We start from the raw sequence: 23323 nt of genomic DNA on the forward strand, positions 1-23323 counted from the left end.
TTGACTTATTAAACGATATTCATACTAAAGCATTTGAGTCAGATCCCGAAATTATTAACACCAATGAGTATGTTTTACAGTAAAATTAAAATTCCCTAGACTTTCTATTCATAGACTTTGTCTGTGAAAGTTTGTCTGTGGACTGTTTTTTTTTTCTTCTTTTTTCCCACGCTTTTTATTGGCCACTTAGACATATGGCTTCTAGTATTTTCTCCTATTGGTTAAAAATTCAAATGGCCAGAAAGATAGACTAAGTTTTAAAATTGGTTCCAGTGCGTCAGTTGAGCCAGTCATTTAGTTTTGGTGTTGCAAATTGCAATAGTTGCATATTTCCAGCTTGAACTACTGTAAGTATTTTTGATAATTTTGATAAATAATTTAATATTTAAAATTAAATACTTTAAATTTTGTTTATGAATATTTTATGCGATTTGTTTTAGCTTCCTGGTGATACTTTTAACTTAAAAGTTACAATTATGAATACTGGTAAGGAAAGGAGTTTTGTTCACCGAAGAAACAATGAAGACAATGATACCTCAAGTGAGTCAAGTTCTAGTGAAACTACTAGATCTGAAGATGAAGCTGGATCATCTGACACAACTGTAGAAATACCAGCAACTAAACGAATTCGACTAAGTCCTATTTGGGAATTTTTCAAGCCACATGGTATAAACACAAAGTGTAACCTCTGCTCAAACACAATTAAACGCAAAAGTGGATCAACATCGGGCATGATCAATCATCTAAATCTAAAACACAAGAAAGAGTTCGATCAATATGAATGCAAACGGAAACTTAAAGCGGAACCTTCTAAAAAACAAGTATCTTTAGAAGACATTCTGCGACTTAAAAAAGGCTTCGTAAAGAATCACCCCAAGGCAGTGGCCATAACAAAATCAATTGGCATAATGATGGCGCTAGACTTACAACCGTATTCCGTCGTAGAAGATCGTGGCTTTAAAGGAGTGTTGAATGCTTGCGAACCACGGTACATCGTGCCCAGTAGAAACTTCTTTTCCAGAAAAGTAATTCCAGACCTATTTAACGAAACGGAGCTCTCAGTAAAAACTATCATTGCGCAAGACTTATCGAAAGGAGTGGAATCATTTGGTAGTACATGCGACTTTTGGAAGTCAAGGTCAGATGAGCATTTCCTAAGTGTTACCCTACACTATATAAGTGAGGATTTCAGCCCAAAAATTTTCGCTTTGTCGTGCGTATCGTTCAACCAATCCCACACTGGCGACAACTTGAAACAAAGTTTGTACGAAACGCTAGAAAACTATGGAATAGATTTCTTAAACAAGAATGTCACCATTTACGCCATAACTGATAATGCCCCAAATATGATCTCAGGAATTTCGAAAACTGGTTTCAAAGGAGTTCCGTGTTTTTCGCACACTTTACAACTTGTTGTTGAACATTCCTTAAAAGAGTTGAAGAAGAAAAACATCGCTGACACCGAATCCATTTTAAAAAAAATGCCGAGCCATCGTTGGGCATTTCAACCATAGCCATCCAGCCATGCGAGTTCTTTCTAAAGCTCAAGAAGAATCCGGTCTCCCTAAGAAAAAACTCGTACAAGATGTTGCAACACGATGGAATAGTACGCTATTTATGCTTCAAAGCCTACAAGAAAACAAACTGCCTGTTGGTTCTGCGTTGTTATCCACAGACATAGACAATCTAACCTCTGCCGAGTGGAACTCTGTAGCGAAGCTGGTCTTAATCTTATCGCCATTTGAGGAAGCAACGAGAGATCTATCAGGCGACCAGTACCCTACGATGTCAATGGTGTACCCTGCACTATTCTGCCTTCAGAAGGAACTAGAAAAATGGGCTCTCATCCATTTGCGAAAATGTTTGCACAGAAAATTGAATCTCGTTTCCCGAACTACCAAAGTACACTGGTGTACCAAGTGGCAATGTTGGTCGATCCCAGATTCAAGACTATTCTTCTGGAGACATACGAAAGGACTGTTTGCACAGTCTTACTGAGATCTCAGGTTGATAAATTTGGGGTTGTATTTAAAGTACCGATTAAAAAATTATTTATTTGCGATAAATAATTACCGATAATCGAAAATCAATAGGTACCGATTAGAAATTAACTACTTTTGATAGAAAAATATTTATTTTCCCGATTACACTATTAAAACATGAACAAGTGTTTTTAGTCAATAATTAAAGCTTTTGTAGATTTGGCCGGGCGACCTCGTTTTCTTTTAGAACCAATTGGTAAATTTTTGGATTCTGGGGGTAATGCAAAGAGTTTCAAAATTACAGCCAAACCCAGAATGTGGTGACAAATGTATTTCTTCATGGCCGGTGGTGTCTGTTTGAATAGCCTCGCTCATATGACGCATTGACAAAAGTCGTCGCGTCGAAAATGCGACTCTAAACTGTTTAAATTCATAGTCAATTTCATACGACAACACAAATGGCTTGTCTAATTCATCTCCGGCAGATGCGTGTTCTTTACAAAGTTTTTCTAGTTGCCCCAAAGATAAGTTATTTGATCCACCTCTTGTCAGAAAGTTATTTAGTTGCAATTTACTAGGTAGCGAATGACCGGCCTTTTCCAAGTTTTTAAGAATTAGGTTTGGTTTGCGAATTCCCAAGTCAACTAAGCTTCGTATTGCATTTTTCACTGGGCTTTGAATACCATATATCTTTGGTTCATGATTGTGCAAACTGGATGTCTTGTCAACAAAAACCTAAGTAAATAAATTAAATAACCTATCTTTCTACCGAAAACAATGTAAAACATTACCTCGTCAGAATCTTTTGGTAACCGTATTCTACACCGAGCTGGACATCTGTCATTGACGTTGCAAAGGTATAGCAGCTTAGTATCATTGGCTGATTTTCCTTTCGTGTTGTAGTTGAAGGACTTGAATGATTTAACATACAAATGAGCCTCACTTTTAGTTTTAAATGAGCCAATAGTTTCCCAGTTGAGAGTAGTTCTAAGCCGCTTTGCACTTGGTTCAACGTCATCATCACTTGATGGTATGGATTCGGAATGACAGTCCATTGCGAAGTAATTTGTTTCACCAAAAATCCTCGACTAACAGATTTTAACTTTGAAGAAAATTTTGGCAAAAATAATCGGTCGAATAATTTTTTAATTCGTTTTTTATCGGGAACTTTGAATCGGCAATTTTTTCAATCGCTATCGGGTAAAAATAATAGGTAATAAAATAATTTTTTAATCGGGTAAATAATAATGATCCATAAATTTGCTCAAAGACGGTTAGAAGAATGTAACCAACAAAGGCAACAGGGTAATGCAGAGAATGAACCTCATCCAAGTACATCCGAAAACACGTCTGAGAGTGCCAAAAAAATCAATTTATGGGATGAATTGAAATCGAAAGCTGCTTCTCCAGTTCAAGCCAAACACCTCTCAAACGACGAGATAAGTAAATATCTAGAAGAGCCCATCATTGACAGAAATGCCAATGTGTACAAGTGGTGGAAAGAAAACGAACTTAGGTTTCCATTGGTAGCGTGTAGAGAGCTGCAACTCCGTGGAAGAACTCCGAAACCCGCTGGGTTCCGCGTTTAAGCGATGGGAACTCCAGGAGTTGGAAATGTTTTTCTGAGATAAAATTGGAGTTGGGTGGCAGTGGAAGTTTTCGTGTGCGGAGTTGGGAGGCAATGGGAATAATGATAATTATAATTGCGGAGTTGAGAGGCATTGGAAAATTATCTTAAAACATGGAAATCTACGGAGTTGGAAAACTTAAGTCCGGTAAGTGGTAGGGCTCCAATTTAAAAGCGGACGTTAGCGTTGTTAGTCTTCAGAAGCTTCGTACGAAATTCTTTTTTCACCCGTAACCCACCGTGACACGTCCCCTCAGTGAGTCTCTCACACAGTGGGGCCGCGGGCGCTTTCCTTTTCTCTTAAACCCATTGACAAGAGTCTCCTTTCTAGCTTTGAGGCATATTAAAGTAAGGCAGTAGGCATATTGGCAGGCACAACTAATAACAGAATGGACTCTAGTGTTAGTATTTCTTGATTCGTGAAGTTCGTGGCCTTGTCCTTCAAAATAGCATTTGCGAAGCGAATCAGTCCGGTTTTAATTAAATAGCTAATTTAAGAAACTAAGCGTAAAATATGACTCAACGACAACGCGTAGCGCCTTTTCCCCCCAAATCTTAAGTTTTAATGTCTAGAAGAATTTTATGAGTAAATATTATTCCTTATTTGAAAATAATAATTTATATGTACTCGTGATATCAATCTCAGGCCAAATTTGAAAGAAAACTTATGAGCTACAACTTTCTATTTTTCCAATTCTAAAGAGTGAAGAAATCTTTCAAAGACTAGAAACTAGAAAGATTTTAATGGACGAAGCTAGGAGTTTAAGAAATTTTAATTTTCGTGGAAGGAATTGGAAGGAGTTTAAGAAATTTTATTTTTCATGGAAGAAATTGGGAGGAGTTTAAGAAATTTTAATTTTCATGGAAGGAGTTGGGAGGAGTTTTACATTTCGCTTGGCGGAGTTCTGCGGAGTTGAAACTTTTGATTATGGCATTGGGAGGAATTGGAGTCATTGTTGTGTATCGCCTTGGTGTTGGAAGGAGTTGGAGGTTAATATTTTAATTTTGCAGCTCTCTAGTAGCGTGCGTTGCAGTTCCTCTCTGCGCCTGCATCTTCGGCAAGCAGTGATGTTTTCCTCAGGAGGGAACATATTAACTACAAGCCGAGAAAACTTAACAGTGGAACATTTCGAGCAACTAATCTTTCTGCATGAAAACCTTCAAAAGGTTCTAACCAAGGGCTAGTGAAAGTACGCAAATTTGCCAACCACTGCTCAACTTTTTTTAGTCATTTCATTTCTTTAAAACTCGAGTCATAATGTTAAAAATAAAAATATTATAATACCCAAATGTATCTGACAGCGGAGGAAATTCTGTAACTTATCACTTAGGATAACTCACTTAAAAAGTTTCAGAATTGCCCCCACTGTCAAAAAAATTCTATTAAGTTAAATAGTACCAAGATGTGTATTTTTTTTTATACTATAAAAGACTAAAAGTATAAAGTGATAGTAATATGTTCCTTTTTTTTTGAATTTTTGGATTTTGTAAACATTTTTGGAGTAAATAAATTAAAAACGTAAATAAACGAAAGTTAGAAATACTTGTCGTCTCGATACTAATTCTAATTGCATCTAAATTCTAAATATAATTTAAATTGATTTTAATCCTTCTATTTCTGACTATTCGATAAGGGCAATTTTAAGTTAAGCCTAATTATTCGATATTCGGTTCCCAAACAACTATTCGTCTCGGTATTCGATAAGAAAATTTTTCACTATTCGATATTCGTCTCGACAGTCAAAAACTGGTATTCGCCCATGCTTAATTTAATTACAACTTGTAAAGTTGAAAATAGATTAAACAGGAATAAGAAAATGACTCTTTCACCATACCCATAAAACTACTGACAAAAACATCTGTGTGCCCTTCACATACTGTAATAATTATGCCTTCATTAAGCTTGGGTATTTGTGGTTCGATATTATCAAGGTGAGCAACAACAGGGAAACAGGGAAAGATTTGAGTTTAATACTTAATTCAATTACAATTAATTTTTATACAAAATGTCCAGCACATAATTTACATGAAAATATATAAATTACTCAACATTAAACGATGTTACCTTAACAAACGGCTGTCTAAAATACGTTGATGTCATTTAATAAAGAGCAGTCGGCACGAAATTACTATTCAGTTTATTCTAGAGGGCCGGTAGGCCCTTCTAGATAAGATCCCACACCCTCCCGTAATGTTAAATGAAAATTCACAGATTTTCGCCGATTTTCCCATAGGAATAACATGGGGTTTTTGGTGCTCCTGTACATCGAATCATTTAAAAACTAAAGCGAAGTTACGTTTCGGAATACTTTCAAATTAACAAGTAACTATTCAAGGTGTGCCTTTTTCAAGTTTCATCAAAATTAATTAAGTCTAAGTATGTTAATTTAATTAAAAATGTAAGTACCTCAAAAGATTATTCTACAGCAGACGACGCTAATTGTTCATTACTCTACAGTAGACGACGCTAATTTGCCCTTTCACCGCCTTGAAACTTTAACTTGATATTTTTCAATAAATATAACACTATATTTATTAAAAATTTCTTTGGCGGGTCTATTTTTCGTTTAATTATGTGTCTCGGTTGAAATTATATACTTAAGATACCTTTTTAATTTATATTTTAGATGTTAGTTTCGACCAAGGCTTAAGTTGCCTTACTTAGGCCATGGATTTATAATAGAAGCTTACGCTTCAGTAAGGCATAAGGATAGATGGATCAGTGTTGGAAATAAGGATTTTTTTTTAAACTGGACCTGTGGCCTAGGTATTTTTATTAAAACAACTGGCCACGGTGCCACTCACTGTAAACGTACAAGGGCAGTGAACGCAATGTCATGGATAATTGTAATCGTAGAGTGGACTGTAAAAGATACGGATTTGATAGTTTAAAAATCGTGGCAGGATGTTGGTTTTGAAGTTGACTATTAAGCTCGGGTTCTAAAACGAATTGTGAGCCGTATCTTATAAGAATTAGTAGAAGTGTAGAACCATTTTTAACCTCGTCCTAGAAGTGAAAAATTTCGCATTTCAGGCAAAAAATTGTTTTATAATAGATTAATACAAATGCAGACTGAAGGAACAGATATTATATAAAAAAGGACTTGGTTTGCCCAAGCCTGAAAAACAAAACGATAAGAGTTTTTTCCAGTTGACTGAAGCGCGGATATTTTATTTTTCTATATAATTTTAAAGACAATCCGTATTTTACTACTCTTTAGAATTTAATTCAATCTCCTGATTTTACTGGTAATGGATTTATTTCCTATAAATTAATTGAAATAAAAAATTACTTATCTCAGATTTTTCAACAACAATTCCATTTTCGTAAAATTTTATCCTGAAAAATCTGAGATAAGTAATTTTTTATTTCAATTAATTTATAGGAAATAAATCCATTACCAGTAAAATCAGGAGATTGAATTAAATTCTAAAGAGTAGTAAAATACGGATTGTCTTTAAAATTATATAGAAAAATAAAATATCCGCGCTTCAGTCAACTGGAAAAAACTCTTATCGTTTTGTTTTTCAGGCTTGGGCAAACCAAGTCCTTTTTTATATAATATGAAAGGTGGCGTTAATAGCTTAAACGTTTCGGGTGGAAGGTTGCAGCACTGACCTTTGATGACAAATTTACACTGTACACTGACCTTACACCGCAATTTAGTTCAACTTCAAACGCAAACTGAACTGTAAGGCTTATTTTTGCCGGCTGACCCTCCAATCACTGACCCTAGGAAAGTAACGTCATCGGTGGACGTCGAGGGGGCAGACACTTAGGAACTCAGGTGTACAAGACGTGTATGACTCAAGTGAACTCAAGGGAACTCAATTGAACTCAGGCAACTCTCGCAAACTCAATCGAACTCAGGCGAACTCATGTAAACTCTCTGTACAGATGTAGGCTTAAATTAGGAGAACTCCTGAGAACTCCCGTAAAATCAAGGGAACTCCCGAGAACTCTAGGGAACTCCCGAAAGATCCAGGGAACTCCCGAAAACTCTAGGGAACTCCCGAAAACTCTAGGGAACTCCCGAAAAACTCATTAGGGAGACCAACTTCTTGGAGGTTGCAATGCTTTTAAACTTTCATTTGAATCACTAGAGCATAGGATATGACTATCCTACCACCTTCCATAAAAGCTAATGTTAATTTTGGCCTCTGTTATGTTCGAGCTAGGGTAGATCAAACTAAGTAGGCCTAGTGCTTAAAATATACTGAATTTGCTGACTGATAATCGCAATTTGCTGCGCATCATATCCATTTCAATTTGTTGAGTCTGAAGAGTGATTTTAACCTGTCACATGGTAACCAGAGAACTCGTTTTACATTGATTGATAACTTGGTATTTTGGTAGTTCGGTCCAGTTTAGTTCTTTGATGTAACAGCCTCCTTTCAGTTTCCCGCCCAAAATCCTTGATTCGCGCGTTTACTTTATACTCGAATTCTTTGAAGGGGCTGCTATAGCCACAGCCCACTCGATCACGCTTTGGCTTTAAGCTCTCTAGAAGTATGTCCAATTTGCCTCGAAACGCGTATCACGCATTTTAAGCCATAAATCAGAGGAATCAACTTTTAACAAGCCGTCGATGGGAGGGATCGCGTTTTTTGACCATAATTCCGAAAAACATTGTTTGAAATCTCTTGAATTTTAATGAGATTTGCAAAATAAGGTTTCTTATGTTCGTGAAAAGTTACAAAAGTTTTTTTACAGTGTTTTCGTAGAAAAATTAAAACGAAAATTAGCCATAATTTAAAGGCTTAGTCTTCAAATGGTGTAATTGAGTTTGCTTCGGTTTCACAGCTTCGAATCTCTTGAAATTTTAATGAGAGGTAAATTAAAGAGTTATACATTATCGTGCAAAGTTTCGAAGTTTTAAAACGAGTAGTTCTTTCCCTAAAAGTTACCTAAGTTACTAAATAGATCGTGATCATGCTCAGACAAAATTTTAATGAGTTTTTCGAAAAAGAACTATTTATTTTAAAACCTCGAAACTTTGCACTATAATTCAAAACCCTTCAATATCCCTCCTTCTAAATTTTCCAGAGATTCGAAAAAGTGAAACCGAAGAAAACACTTTTAAACCGTTTGAAGACTGAGCCCTTGAATTATGGCTAATTTTCGTTTAAATCTTTTCATAAAAACTTAAAACAGGGTTTCTCCAATATGTAAATATATAAAGTAGGAGGAGCTAATTGAAAAATATAACAAATCGTCACGAGTGACGTTTCTAGTCTGGAGAAATGAAGCTCGCGAAGAACGGCCATGTTAAAAGATGACTCCATTGATTTTTAGAGCGAAAAAGTCGAAAATCCCCGGTACGCGCTTTAACAAAGAAAAAATTCAATGGAGGGGCTTTTAAAGCGCGTGAAGCCATGGCGTGATTGAGTGGGCTGTGCTATAGCGAGCAGCTGAGCGCGTGATCAAGTGAGCTGTGGTTAACCATTTTCGACCAAATTTTCAGTCAATGTGTTTAGTGTTACTAGTGTAGCCGTGTAGCTCTGTCTAGGTAGTTTTCCATTTACTATCAACAAGGGAAAAAACAACCTATGTATCAGTGCGACTCTTAAATAATCATAATGAGTTTACAAGAAAAAGAGGTATGAAAACTTATTCATTATTCATTGTTCTTCATTTCAAGCGCCGCGCTGATTATATTAGGCGAAGTGACAATGGCCTATGTTATTACCTATTTTTCGAGTTTATTTCGCTAAGACAATCTGATTAGGTTAAGGCCTATAATGTTAATTTTTTACTCCCACTAATGTATTTACATTCGGAAACGTTTCACCGTATTTTACTAAAGCAAGCTCTTTGAAATTAATTTTAAGGTTCCTTTTTTGCCTTTTGTAACTGAAACAAGTAGAAAATAATCAGCTAAAATCTCAGCTAAAACAGTAATGTAGATAATAGTATGAACTGCTTACAGATCCTTGCCGAAAACCTTTTTGAGTTACTTCGAATTAACAGAAATTTTAGAAAATATTTTTCGGCACGTCTTTGGATCTAGTAACCGTCGGTGAATTTTTAGCTACAAATTCGATTTTATTTCATCATTCAAAGAATATTTTATAACATTCTCAAGCTACACGGAAAGAGTCATATTTTTTATACTAGTCCTATATTCTGATTAACAGTATGCTCAAAACACTGTTTATTAATTCTTAATTTAGGTTTTAATGATATGGATTGGACTGAAAGTTCAATTTTACATTTTAAGGAGTTATTTTAAAATCAGCTTTTTAAATATAATTAAATTAGCATTTCCCTTTCATATCAGACCACTATTGCGCGTCGTAATTGTAAAACACAAAGTTTTCAAATGATTTATCTAATTTCAGTTGCATTGTTTGCTAATGTCTCAGTTATTAAAGAATCCCCTCTTTTTGGCTTGAATTTGTAATGGCTTTTAATAATTAGTGTATGAAATTGTACAACAGCACACGCCTTCATTTTGGAGTCAAATTCACGAAGAAACCGGCCTTATCCTACCGCCAGATTTAAAAAACTGTTAATTGCTTGTGGATACGATAGTGCTATGTCCTTAGAACAATTAGTAACCTTACCAGGCGGGGAAGATAAAATAAGTGATCTCGAAACTTTCATTAGGAATGACATGTATGACCTTTTAGATGTAGTTAACATGCCAATGGAAGAGAAAAAGCAATATTTCGGTATATATGCCATTAATCCAAAAAAGTTTAAATTCGTTCCTGGACATAGAGATATAATCGTTGAGGTGAATAAATATGTGATCAGAAAAACCGTCGCCCATTTTGGTATGACTACTACTCTAACAAAGAATGATTCAAGCAAAAACCAAGAAACTAGGTTAGCGACTGCGTTTAAAGTAGGCCTAAACGCAACCGTAAGTTCAGGGAAGAGAAAACACTTCCAAGATGGCTCACTCTCAGAGACGAAAGAAAAATCACGTAAAAAGGACGTGGACTCTTGTGCTATTGATCAGCCGCTTGGAAATGCTAAATCTTCACTTAGGAAATCTATCTCATCTTACATCAAAAATAATGCTGGAAACCTACAGTCCACTTTTGGCGAAAACATCACCCAAGTGAAATCGGACGTTGCAATACAAGAAAATATTTCTGGCGAAGATGTCATAACTGGATTCTCGGGTATTTTGAACGAAGTTATCTCGAATTATCCAAGGATACAGGTACTTTAGAACGCCAGTTAACTCGGGGATTCAGAGGCATTTGAAAGGGTTTAATGTCATGCATATCATGTGTAAATGCGTACTCAAAGTACCTGCCTTCTCAAGGTATTTAATGCCTCTAGGTCATGTTATAAATTTTTTGTCGGAATAGGTGCTATTTGGTGTCCTGGGTGCAAAGAGAAGATTAGCGTTTTTTATAATGGACGTCGATTTATGCTTAATAATTTTCATCGACACATCAAAGGGCATGCTGTAGCTAAAACTGGAAAGTTGAACTTAATGAAATCCCAAGGCAACATAGATCAATTTCTCGAGGCGTCTTCCTCAAAGAACAACAGCAACGCTAAGGGCTCTGAGGATACACCTAAAGAAAGTGGCGATGAATTATGCGAGTTTTTGCCAAGTTCAAACCTTTCTCAGCATCCGTCTGTCACTACATTTGACACAGGAAAGACCTCGAAAACGTGTTCAGGGGAAGAAAAAGCTTATGAGAAAACTAATTCAGAGAAAAAGACGATGAATAACGAGACTTGCAATAAGCTTGGGCCAGCATTGATCCAGAAGGGAAAATCCAAGTGACTAGATGATAGGTGATGTGAATCCATGTTTAGTTATTTGAATATACAGGACAATAAATAGACATTTATGTCGACAGTCTATTAATTTTGTGACGACTCTTGTTTGCTGTTAAATAGTTTCTTCTCTTTCAAACAGGTACAGCAGAACAGAAAGAAAGAAAAGAGCTTTAGAGAGAGTCTGGGATGAGAGTCAAAGGCGTATTACCTCGTACTACTCATTTTTAAATCAGATTGATGTATTATATATAGTACAGGAAAAAAATAGGTTTTAACCCGCAACAAATTGAAACAAAGCTGAAAATTTCAGATCTTATAGATTTTTGGGCGCTCTTTAACGTGGTGTGGTCTCCCACACTCTCCCATTGGAGGAAGTTCCGCCATATTGGAAAATGGCGGACAAAATGGAGAAAACGTTTAATAACTCCGGTTCTACTGAACCGATTAACACGTTATTAGGCTTCAATTGTAGAATACCTTCGAACACATAATTCATCTCTTAAGATATTTTGCCCTACAACTAACCGGAAGTTCACAATTTGACCCTGAAGATTAGCCTCATATAAAAAATGGGGATTTAATGTTTTTATGGTTTCTATATTCAGAATACATTTCCAAAATCGAGAAAAAGTTTAATAATTCTGGTTCTACTAACCCGATTAACAAGTTATTAGGCTTCAATTGTAGATTACTTTCAAACACATAATTCATCCTATAAGATAATTTGTCCTACAACTAACCGGAAGTCCATAATCCAGCCCGGAAGGTAAGGTAAATCTAATTTTGAGTATTTCGAAACGCTTTCAAGCGAAATAAATGCAAAGAGGGTTTTAAACCTAAAATATATTATTCCCATTATATTTTTACCTCTTTAAGTGACGATGACATCACGGAGAGGTATTATACTGGACGTGTGTGTGGGGGGAGGGGGGGTGTCTGTCTGGGTGTGTGTGTCGGTCACCCAGTTCGCAGTTAGAAATTTTTGGCTTCTACTCCCAACGTTAGAATCAAGAAGTGCGTGGCGTTCGGCTAGTTTTACGAGAAACGTCTAGCCTCCCAATTGCAGGGCTTCAACCAGTGCTTCAACCAAAGGTTCATGCAATTGCGGATTTCTTATCATTTATTGTGAATCAATCGCCTTATATACCCGAAACTTCCAAAAATTGTTAAAGAGGCTTACGCTAGAATTCAAACGTCAACAATATCTATGTTTAAAATTATTTTAGGGATTAAGTTTTTTAAAACGACGTCAGTAGAATTACGTTAAACTACTGACGACTAAAGTAAATAATATCAATTATATTTTCTTAATTATTTAAGAATAACCTATTAATTGCGTCTCGAATCGGAGAGGTTTATTTTGGTTTACCAACTTGTATATTAGTATATTTTTCAATATTGGTTAAGCTTAAGATTAATCATAGTCCTCTTCTTGAGGTTGAGCCTCAAAATCTCTACGTTCATTTGAACAAGATACTCCCTTGCAGTGTCTACAAATTGAAGAACAGACTGGACCAGTTTTACGACATTCACATTTCAAGTCACAGACTTCCTTGCATTTACGAGAGATCATCTGCAAGTGCTCATCTGGAGCAGGTTATAGAGTGGTAACGATTGGTTTGAGTTCAGATCCTATACCTGTCTCCAACCCCTAGCATTAAGGCTGCTTCCAAGCCACGTTTGTACTTGGTGACAAACTCTTTTTGAATGCTGATTTGCTTCCGCACTTGTTGGTGGAAGAGAAGCTAATTCAAAAGCTCAATTCTATAATCTTCATTTAAAGTATACACTTGGTTGTGTCAACTTCGTTTCACACGCTTGAATTCAACTTTAGCCGTATTGACAAGTGTGTGCGAACAATGGTATATATTAAAACATTAGGTTTTATGATGGTACAAAGACTGTTTTACCCTCTCCCGTACTATACATTATAGCTCCGGTCAGAAAAGAAACAAAATTTGTCAGTAATAGGTACAATATGCTTAATTTTGGAAATGTATTCTGAAAATAGAAACCATAAAACCTTTAAATCTCCATTTTTTAATATAAGGCTAATCTTCAGGGTCAAATTGTGAACTTACGGTTAGCTGCAGGACCAATTATCTTATAGGATGAATTATGTGTTTGAAAGTAATCTACATTTGAAGCCTAATAACTTTTGAAGCCTAATAACTTGTTAATCGGGTTAGTAGAACCAGAATTATTAAACTTTTTCTCGATTTTGGAAATGTATTGTGAATATAGAAACCATAAAAACATTAAATCCTCATTTTTATATAAGGCTAATCTTCAGGGTCAAATTGTGAACTTCCGGTTAGTTGTAGGGCAAAATATCTAAAGAGATGAATTATGTGTTTGAAGGTAATCTACAATTGAAGCCTAATTACGTGTTAGTCGGTTAAGTAGAACCGGAGTTATTAAACGTTTTCTCCATTTTGTCCGCCATTTTCCAATATGGCGGAAATTCCTCCAATGGGAGAGTGTGGGAGACCACACCACGTTAAAGAGCGCCCAAAAATCTATAAGATCTGAAATTTTCAGCTTTGTTTCAATTTGTTGCGGGTTTCCTCTATTTTTGGGCTAAAATGACTGTACTAATAACCAAAATCAAGATTTAATCAAAGCACTCGTTTCGTTGACGACTGGAAAAATTAATTCCAACACGCCCCCTTCAGTTTTCCTAAAACTTATTTTGGAGACAGCGGAAATTAACGCTACTCGAACAAATGAAGCGAAAAGGTACGACTCTACTCTGAAACTCTTTGCATCTTACCTTGGAATCGTCGGCGGCCCCTTAGCATATGAAACATTAGCGACTAATTTGAAACTTCCAAACTGTAGGACAGTTGAAAGATTAATATATTCTCGGAACACTTTAGCTGAAGGGGAACTAGCGGTTGAAAAGGTTCTAAAATATCTCGAAGATAATGATTTACCAAAGATTTTGTGGTTAAGCGAGGATGGAACTAGGATAAAATCTGGAGTACAATACTCTGAATCAACCAATACTCTTGTGGGTTTTGTAGCTCCTATTGAAGACACTACAGGCTTACCAGCCAAGAATTTCTTTTTGGCGCGATCCGCCAAAGAGATTGAAAAACATTTCGAAACTCAGACCCGTGCAAACATAGCTAACGCGGTTATGCTTCAACCCTTACGAGATAAAGCTCCACCTATTTGCATTTCTCTTTTCGGCACCGACAATCGGTTTGATGCTCAATCGGTTTTAAGAAGATGGAACTACATACAGCGTTCGTTTCAAGAAAAGGGTGTGAAAAAACTTGGTGTGTCAACTGATGGTGATAGCCGTTGTCTACGTGCTATGCTTGTTGTAACTAATGTAGGCAGCAAGGCTGGAAATAAAGATTCTACGATCCCAAAGCACTGGAGAAGCTGGTATTACACAGATATCAATGAGTCTTCAGATTTAATCTGCATACAAGACCCAATACATATGGGGACTAAAGCTAGAAATAGGCTAACTAAGCCATCCGTGGTGCTACCTTTGGGAAATAAACTTGCAAATATAACCCATCTCAAAACACTCCAGAAGAGCGTCTCTAAGGACAAACACTTTCTTTGTGTTCAAGATTTGGATGGATCTGACCGAATGAACTTCAGATCAGTCGAAAAAATTTGTTCTACTCATGTACGTGAAAATCTCCAAAAACATGTGCCAAAGTGTGAAGGAACATTGGCTTACCTTTCTCTCATGACAAACATGATCGAAGCTTTTTTGGATAAAGATCTCAAACCATTAGAAAGACTAGCTAAAATATGGTACGCCACTTTCTTCGCTCGCATGTGGAAGATTTGGGTCAAAAACCATCCCGAATATACCCTAGAAGCTAATTTCCTCACATCAAATCTCTATTCCTGCATTGAATTAAACGCGCACGGAATGGTCAACATAATCAGAATACTAAGAGATTCTGGATGTTGTGAAAATTTTTTACCCTGGCTATTTTCAAGTCAGGCTTGTGAAGAATTTTTCCGACCTGTTAGATCACTGACAACAACGTTTTCTACCGTTGTTAGTTTTACAATGTTAGATCTCCTTCACAGACTCAGGCGCATTGAGCTACAAAACGAAATAGCTTGTAAATTATCAGGCGATTTTGTTTTTGCTCAAAATAAAAGAGCCGAAAGGAAAAAGCTAAACAGTGGTTACATACCCGATGTTTTGCCGTCAGATCTGGAAATTAAAAGGGAAGTAGAATTTTCATTGGTTTGGGCCAAAAGAGAAGCTAAAAAACTAGGAATTATTTGCAAAACTAAATTCCCACCTATGGATTTCCAACCCTTATGCACCAAATCTTCCGAAGTAGACACCTTATATACGCAAAATGACATAGAAGATCACGACATCGAAAATTTGATCCAAGAACCATCCGAGAAAACACGCCTACATATTGATGATGTCTTTAACGTAGACCCTTCTTTACAGCATGATTACCACACTCTTTCATCGGTTTCTGGTAATACTTTACTTTCATTCTCATCACTCAGATCAAGAGGTTTGTCGTGATATGAATAATGTTTATCCCAATCCAGGTGAATTGAATCTTCACGACTACAGTTCAAACAATACTAAACCATTGACAGAGACATGCCCATTCATCCGTGTTTCGGACGCAACCGGTAAACACTTTGTCATAGGAAAATCAACACTGTGCTGGCTTTTGAGCGATGAAAAATGTACATTAAGTGGTGATCGTTTAAAGCGTGTAGTAGAGAACTCTCACGTTAAACCATATAGTTTTGGTCCTAAATCCCGGCAAAATTCTAGTCAAGATGCTTGGAAGGCAGATGAAATAATAAAAGGCGATTGGTGTGCCTTTCGCAAAGAAAAGTCAAAAGAATTTCTTATTGGCTGTACAATAGATTTCAGCTATTTGTCAGGAAAAGGGAAACAACAAATGTATTCTTTAGACAGCGCTCCGATTAAGCCATCTCCTTTTATCAAATGTAAAGGTCTTGGAGTCCTCTGTACTTGGTACGAAATAAATAAAGCTGGAAATTTACAGGAGATAATAGTTGCGGCTCACGGTTTCTATGACATCAAAAATTATTTGTGTCACGTTCCAGAACCCATTATGGAAGAAAATAAACTTCGCTTTGAAATTAAAATTCTTTCTGCTATTTCACACTATTTGAAAAATAAACATAATAAACGAACAAGAAACGAAAAACATCTTTATAGTTTATTTTCTATATACTTTATTAACCAACATTAGGCTAAGATTACTTGTGAAGTCATGGGAATTCTCGCGAACTCGTGAAAACTCTAACGAACTCGTGAGAACTCTAACGAACTCGTGAGAACTCTAACGAACTCGTGAGAACTCTCTCGAAGTCGTGGGAACTTTCTTGAACTCCTTGGAACTCCCGAGGACTCGATGAAAACTCTTCCGACTCGCGAGAACTCTATCGAACTCGCGAGAACTCTATCGAACTCACGGCAACTCTAGCGAACACGCGAGAAACTCCAGCGAACTCGGGGCAACTCAAGGGAAATTCAAGTCAACTCACCCGAACTCTCGCAAACTCACACGAACTCTCGATAACTCACGCTAACTCTCGATAACTCACGCTAACTCTCGATAACTCACGCTAACTCTCGATAACTCACGCTAACTCTCGATAACTCACCCTAATTCACACGAACTCCTGCAATTATGAACTCTGGTGTACACCAAAAAGTTATGTGTCTACCCCCTCGGTGGACGTAGCCAATAAAAAGCCAAGGACAATGGTTGACGGCCCAAACAGCGAGCTTAGGGCAGAAGGAGGAGCCTAACTTTTCTCCAGAATACGGCCGCAGATGTTGGTGTTTTCAGACCGACAATGAAGTAATAGCCAGTGTTAGTGTAAAACAATTTTCCAAATTTCTTTGTACTGCAAATTCGGTCCGAAAATTGAGAACACATTTGCTCCAATTTGAAAACTGCGAACGCGATCCCCTGGGGTGTAACAAAAGACAGAAACATAAACACAGACATATACGTCGAAATTAGAACCTCTCCGTGACATACGTCACTCGTAGAGGTCAAAACAAATATCCCATTGAACAGAACTACAAAAGTGGCATTTCCCCGAGGGGGCAGACACTTAGGAACTCAGGTGTACAAGACGTGTATGACTCAAGTGAACTCAAGGGAACTCAATTGAACTCAGGCAACTCTCGCAAACTCAATCGAACTCAGGCGAACTCATGTAAACTCTCTGTACAGTTGTAGGCTTAAATTAGGAGAACTCCCGTAAAATCAAGGGAACTCCCGAGAACTCTAGGGAACTCCCGAAAACTCCAGGGAACTCCCGAAAACTCTAGGGAACTCCCGAAAACTCTAGGGAACTCCCGAAAAACTCATTAGGGAGACCAACTTCTTGGAGGTTGCAATGCTTTTAAACTTTCATTTGAATCACTAGAGCATAGGATATGACTATCCTACCACCTTCCATAAAAGCTAATGTTAATTTTGGCCTCTGTTATGTTCGAGCTAGGGTAGATCAAACTAAGTATGCCTAGTGCTTAAAATATACTGAATTTGCTGACTGATAATCGCAATTTGGTGCGCATCATATCCATTTCAATTTGTTGAGTCTGAAGAGTGATTTTAACCTGTCACATAGTAACCAGAGAACTCGTTTTACATTGATTGATAACTTGGTATTTTGGTAGTTCGGTCCAGTTTAGTTCTTTGATGTAACAGCCTCCTTTCAGTTTCCCGCCCAAAATCCTTGATTCGCGCGTTTACTTTATACTCGAATTCTTTGAAGGGGCTGCTATAGCCACAGCCCACTCGATCACGCTTTGGCTTTAAGCTCTCTAGAAGTCTGTCCAATTTGCCTCAAAACGCGTATCACGCATTTTAAGCCATAAATCAGAGGAATCAACTTTTAACAAGCCGTCGATGGGAGGGATCGCGTTTTTTGACCATAATTCCGAAAAACATTGTTTGAAATCTCTTGAATTTTAATGAGATTTGCAAAATAAGGTTTCTTATGTTCGTGAAAAGTTACAAAAGTTTTTTTACAGTGTTTTCGTAGAAAAATTAAAACGAAAATTAGCCATAATTAAAAGGCTTAGTCTTCAAATGGTGTAATTGAGTTTGCTTCGGTTTCACAGCTTCGAATCTCTTGAAATTTTAATGAGAGGTAAATTAAAGAGTTATACATTATCGTGCAAAGTTTCGAAGTTTTAAAACGAGTAGTTCTTTCCCTAAAAGTTACCTAAGTTACTAAATAGATCGTGATCATTTTTTAAGGTTCCTTTTTTGCCTTTTGTAACTGAAACAAGTAGAAAATAATCAGCTAAAATCTCAGCTAAAACAGTAATGTAGATAATAGTATGAACTGCTTACAGATCCTTGCCGAAAACCTTTTTGAGTTACTTCGAATTAACAGAAATTTTAGAAAATATTTTTCGGCACGTCTTTGGATCTAGTAACCGTCGGTGAATTTTTAGCTACAAATTCGATTTTATTTCATCATTCAAAGAATATTTTATAACATTCTCAAGCTACACGGAAAGAGTCATATTTTTTATACTAGTCCTATATTCTGATTAACAGTATGCTCAAAACACTGTTTATTAATTCTTAATTTAGGTTTTAATGATATGGATTGGACTGAAAGTTCAATTTTACATTTTAAGGAGTTATTTTAAAATCAGCTTTTTAAATATAATTAAATTAGCATTTCCCTTTCATATCAGACCACTATTGCGCGTCGTAATTGTAAAACACAAAGTTTTCAAATGATTTATCTAATTTCAGTTGCCTTGTTTGCTAATGTCTCAGTTATTAAAGAATCCCCTCTTTTTGGCTTGAATTTGTAATGGCTTTTAATAATTAGTGTATGAAATTGTACAACAGCACACGCCTTCATTTTGGAGTCAAATTCAAGAAGAAACCGGCCTTATCCTACCGCCAGATTTAAAAAACTGTTAATTGCTTGTGGATACGATAGTGCTATGTCCTTAGAACAATTAGTAACCTTACCAGGCGGGGAAGATAAAATAAGTGATCTCGAAACTTTCATTAGGAATGACATGTATGACCTTTTAGACGTAGTTAACATGCCAATGGAAGAGAAAAAGCAATATTTCGGTATATATGCCATTAATCCAAAAAAGTTTAAATTCGTTCCTGGACATAGAGATATAATCGTTGAGGTCAATAAATATGTGATCAGAAAAACCGTCGCCCATTTTGGTATGACTACTACTCTAACAAAGAATGATTCAAGCAAAAACCAAGAAACTAGGTTAGCGACTGCGTTTAAAGTAGGCCTAAACGCAACCGTAAGTTCAGGGAAGAGAAAACACTTCCAAGATGGCTCACTCTCAGAGACGAAAGAAAAATCACGTAAAAAGGACGTGGACTCTTGTGCTATTGATCAGCCGCTTGGAAATGCTAAATCTTCACTTAGGAAATCTATCTCATCTTACATCAAAAATAATGCTGGAAACCTACAGTCCACTTTTGGCGAAAACATCACCCAAGTGAAATCGGACGTTGCAATACAAGAAAATATTTCTGGCGAAGATGTCATAACTGGATTCTCGGGTATTTTGAATGAAGTTATCTCGAATTATCCAAGGATACAGGTACTTTAGAACGCCAGTTAACTCGGGGATTCAGAGGCATTTGAAAGGGTTTAATGTCATGCATATCATGTGTAAATGCGTACTCAAAGTACCTGCCTTCTCAAGGTATTTAATGCCTCTAGGTCATGTTATAAATTTTTTGTCGGAATAGGTGCTATTTGGTGTCCTGGGTGCAAAGAGAAGATTAGCGTTTTTTATAATGGACGTCGATTTATGCTTAATAATTTTCATCGACACATCAAAGGGCATGCTGTAGCTAAAACTGGAAAGTTGAACTTAATGAAATCCCAAGGCAACATAGATCAATTTCTCGAGGCGTCTTCCTCAAAGAACAACAGCAACGCTAAGGGCTCTGAGGATACACCTAAAGAAAGTGGCGATGAATTATGCGAGTTTTTGCCAAGTTCAAACCTTTCTCAGCATCCGTCTGTCACTACATTTGACACAGGAAAGACCTCGAAAACGTGTTCAGGGGAAGAAAAAGTTTATGAGAAAACTAATTCAGAGAAAAAGACGATGAATAACGAGACTTGCAATAAGCTTGGGCCAGCATTGATCCAGAAGGGAAAATCCAAGTGACTAGATGATAGGTGATGTGAATCCATGTTTAGTTATTTGAATATACAGGACAATAAATAGACATTTATGTCGACAGTCTATTAATTTTGTGACGACTCTTGTTTGCTGTTAAATAGTTTCTTCTCTTTCAAACAGGTACAGCAGAACAGAAAGAAAGAAAAGAGCTTTAGAGAGAGTCTGGGATGAGAGTCAAAGGCGTATTACCTCGTACTACTCATTTTTAAATCAGATTGATGTATTATATATAGTACAGGAAAAATAGGTTTTAACCCGCAACAAATTGAAACAAAGCTGAAAATTTCAGATCTTATAGATTTTTGGGCGCTCTTTAACGTGGTGTGGTCTCCCACACTCTCCCATTGGAGGAAGTTCCGCCATATTGGAAAATGGCGGACAAAATGGAGAAAACGTTTAATAACTCCGGTTCTACTGAACCGATTAACACGTTATTAGGCTTCAATTGTAGAATACCTTCGAACACATAATTCATCTCTTAAGATATTTTGCCCTACAACTAACCGGAAGTTCACAATTTGACCCTGAAGATTAGCCTCATATAAAAAATGGGGATTTAATGTTTTTATGGTTTCTATATTCAGAATACATTTCCAAAATCGAGAAAAAGTTTAATAATTCTGGTTCTACTAACCCGATTAACAAGTTATTAGGCTTCAATTGTAGATTACTTTCAAACACATAATTCATCCTATAAGATAATTTGTCCTACAACTAACCGGAAGTCCATAATCCAGCCCGGAAGGTAAGGCAAATCTAATTTTGAGTATTTCGAAACGCTTTCAAGCGAAATAAATGCAAAGAGGGTTTTAAACCTAAAATATATTATTCCCATTATATTTTTACCTCTTTAAGTGACGATGACATCACGGAGAGGTATTATACTGGACGTGTGTGTGGGGGGAGGGGGGTGTCTGTCTGGGTGTGTGTGTCGGTCACCCAGTTCGCAGTTAGAAATTTTTGGCTTCTACTCCCAACGTTAGAATCAAGAAGTGCGTGGCGTTCGGCTAGTTTTACGAGAAACGTCTAGCCTCCCAATTGCAGGGCTTCAACCAGTGCTTCAACCAAAGGTTCATGCAATTGCGGATTTCTTATCATTTATTGTGAATCAATCGCCTTATATACCCGAAACTTCCAAAAATTGTTAAAGAGGCTTACGCTAGAATTCAAACGTCAACAATATCTATGTTTAAAATTATTTTAGGGATTAAGTTTTTTAAAACGACGTCAGTAGAATTACGTTAAACTACTGACGACTAAAGTAAATAATATCAATTATATTTTCTTAATTATTTAAGAATAACCTATTAATTGCGTCTCGAATCGGAGAGGTTTATTTTGGTTTACCAACTTGTATATTAGTATATTTATCAATATTGGTTAAGCTTAAGATTAATCATAGTCCTCTTCTTGAGGTTGAGCCTCAAAATCTCTACGTTCATTTGAACACGATACTCCCTTGCAGTGTCTACAAATTGAAGAACAGACTGGACCAGTTTTACGACATTCACATTTCAAGTCACAGACTTCCTTGCATTTACGAGAGATCATCTGCAAGTGCTCATCTGGAGCAGGTTGTAGAGTGGTAACGATTGGTTTGAGTTCAGATCCTATACCTGTCTCCAACCCCTAGCATTTAGGCTGCTTCCAAGCCACGTTTGTACTTGGTGACAAACTCTTTTTGAATGCTGATTTGCTTCCGCACTTGTTGGTGGAAGAGAAGCTAATTCAAAAGCTCAATTCTATAATCTTCATTTAAAGTATACACTTGGTTGTGTCAACTTCGTTTCACACGCTTGAATTCAACTTTAGCCGTATTGACAAGTGTGGGCGAACAATGGTATATATTAAAACATTAGGTTTTATGATGGTACAAAGACTGTTTTACCCTCTCCCGTACTATACATTATAGCTCCGGTCAGAAAAGAAACAAAATTTGTCAGTAATAGGTACAATATGCTTAATTTTGGAAATGTATTCTGAAAATAGAAACCATAAAAACTTTAAATCTCCATTTTTTAATATAAGGCTAATCTTCAGGGTCAAATTGTGAACTTCCGGTTAGCTGCAGGACCAATTATCTTATAGGATGAATTATGTGTTTGAAAGTAATCTACATTTGAAGCCTAATAACTTGTTAATCGGGTTAGTAGAACCAGAATTATTAAACTTTTTCTCGATTTTGGAAATGTATTGTGAATATAGAAACCATAAAAACATTAAATCCTCATTTTTATATAAGGCTAATCTTCAGGGTCAAATTGTGAACTTCCGGTTAGTTGTAGGGCAAAATATCTAAAGAGATGAATTATGTGTTTGAAGGTAATCTACAATTGAAGCCTAATTACGTGTTAGTCGGTTAAGTAGAACCGGAGTTATTAAACGTTTTCTCCATTTTGTCCGCCATTTTCCAATATGGCGGAAATTCCTCCAATGGGAGAGTGTGGGAGACCACACCACGTTAAAGAGCGCCCAAAAATCTATAAGATCTGAAATTTTCAGCTTTGTTTCAATTTGTTGCGGGTTTCCTCTATTTTTGGGCTAAAATGACTGTACTAATAACCAAAATCAAGATTTAATCAAAGCACTCGTTTCGTTGACGACTGGAAAAATTAATTCCAACACGCCCCCTTCAGTTTTCCTAAAACTTATTTTGGAGACAGCGGAAATTAACGCTACTCGAACAAATGAAGCGAAAAGGTACGACTCTACTCTGAAACTCTTTGCATCTTACCTTGGAATCGTCGGCGGCCCCTTAG

At 36.6% G+C, this 23323-nt stretch overlaps 1 protein-coding gene across 1 annotated transcript; it reads left to right on the forward strand.

Annotated features, from left to right (window-relative positions):
• The first annotated feature begins 476 nt into the window (after window positions 1–476).
• Window positions 477–1514, forward strand: LOC149685520 (zinc finger BED domain-containing protein 4-like). Its single transcript, XM_089871048.1, has one exon. The coding sequence runs from the start codon at window positions 477–479 to the stop codon at window positions 1512–1514; it is 1038 nt and encodes a 345-aa protein (XP_089727174.1).
• Window positions 1515–23323: the final 21809 nt, after the last annotated feature.

This window comes from Phalangium opilio, unplaced genomic scaffold (genome assembly GCF_054372755.1).
Source record: "Phalangium opilio isolate 3A_F unplaced genomic scaffold, DU_Popi_V2 ptg000032l_1, whole genome shotgun sequence".
Classification (NCBI taxonomy): Eukaryota; Metazoa; Arthropoda; class Arachnida; order Opiliones; family Phalangiidae; genus Phalangium; species Phalangium opilio.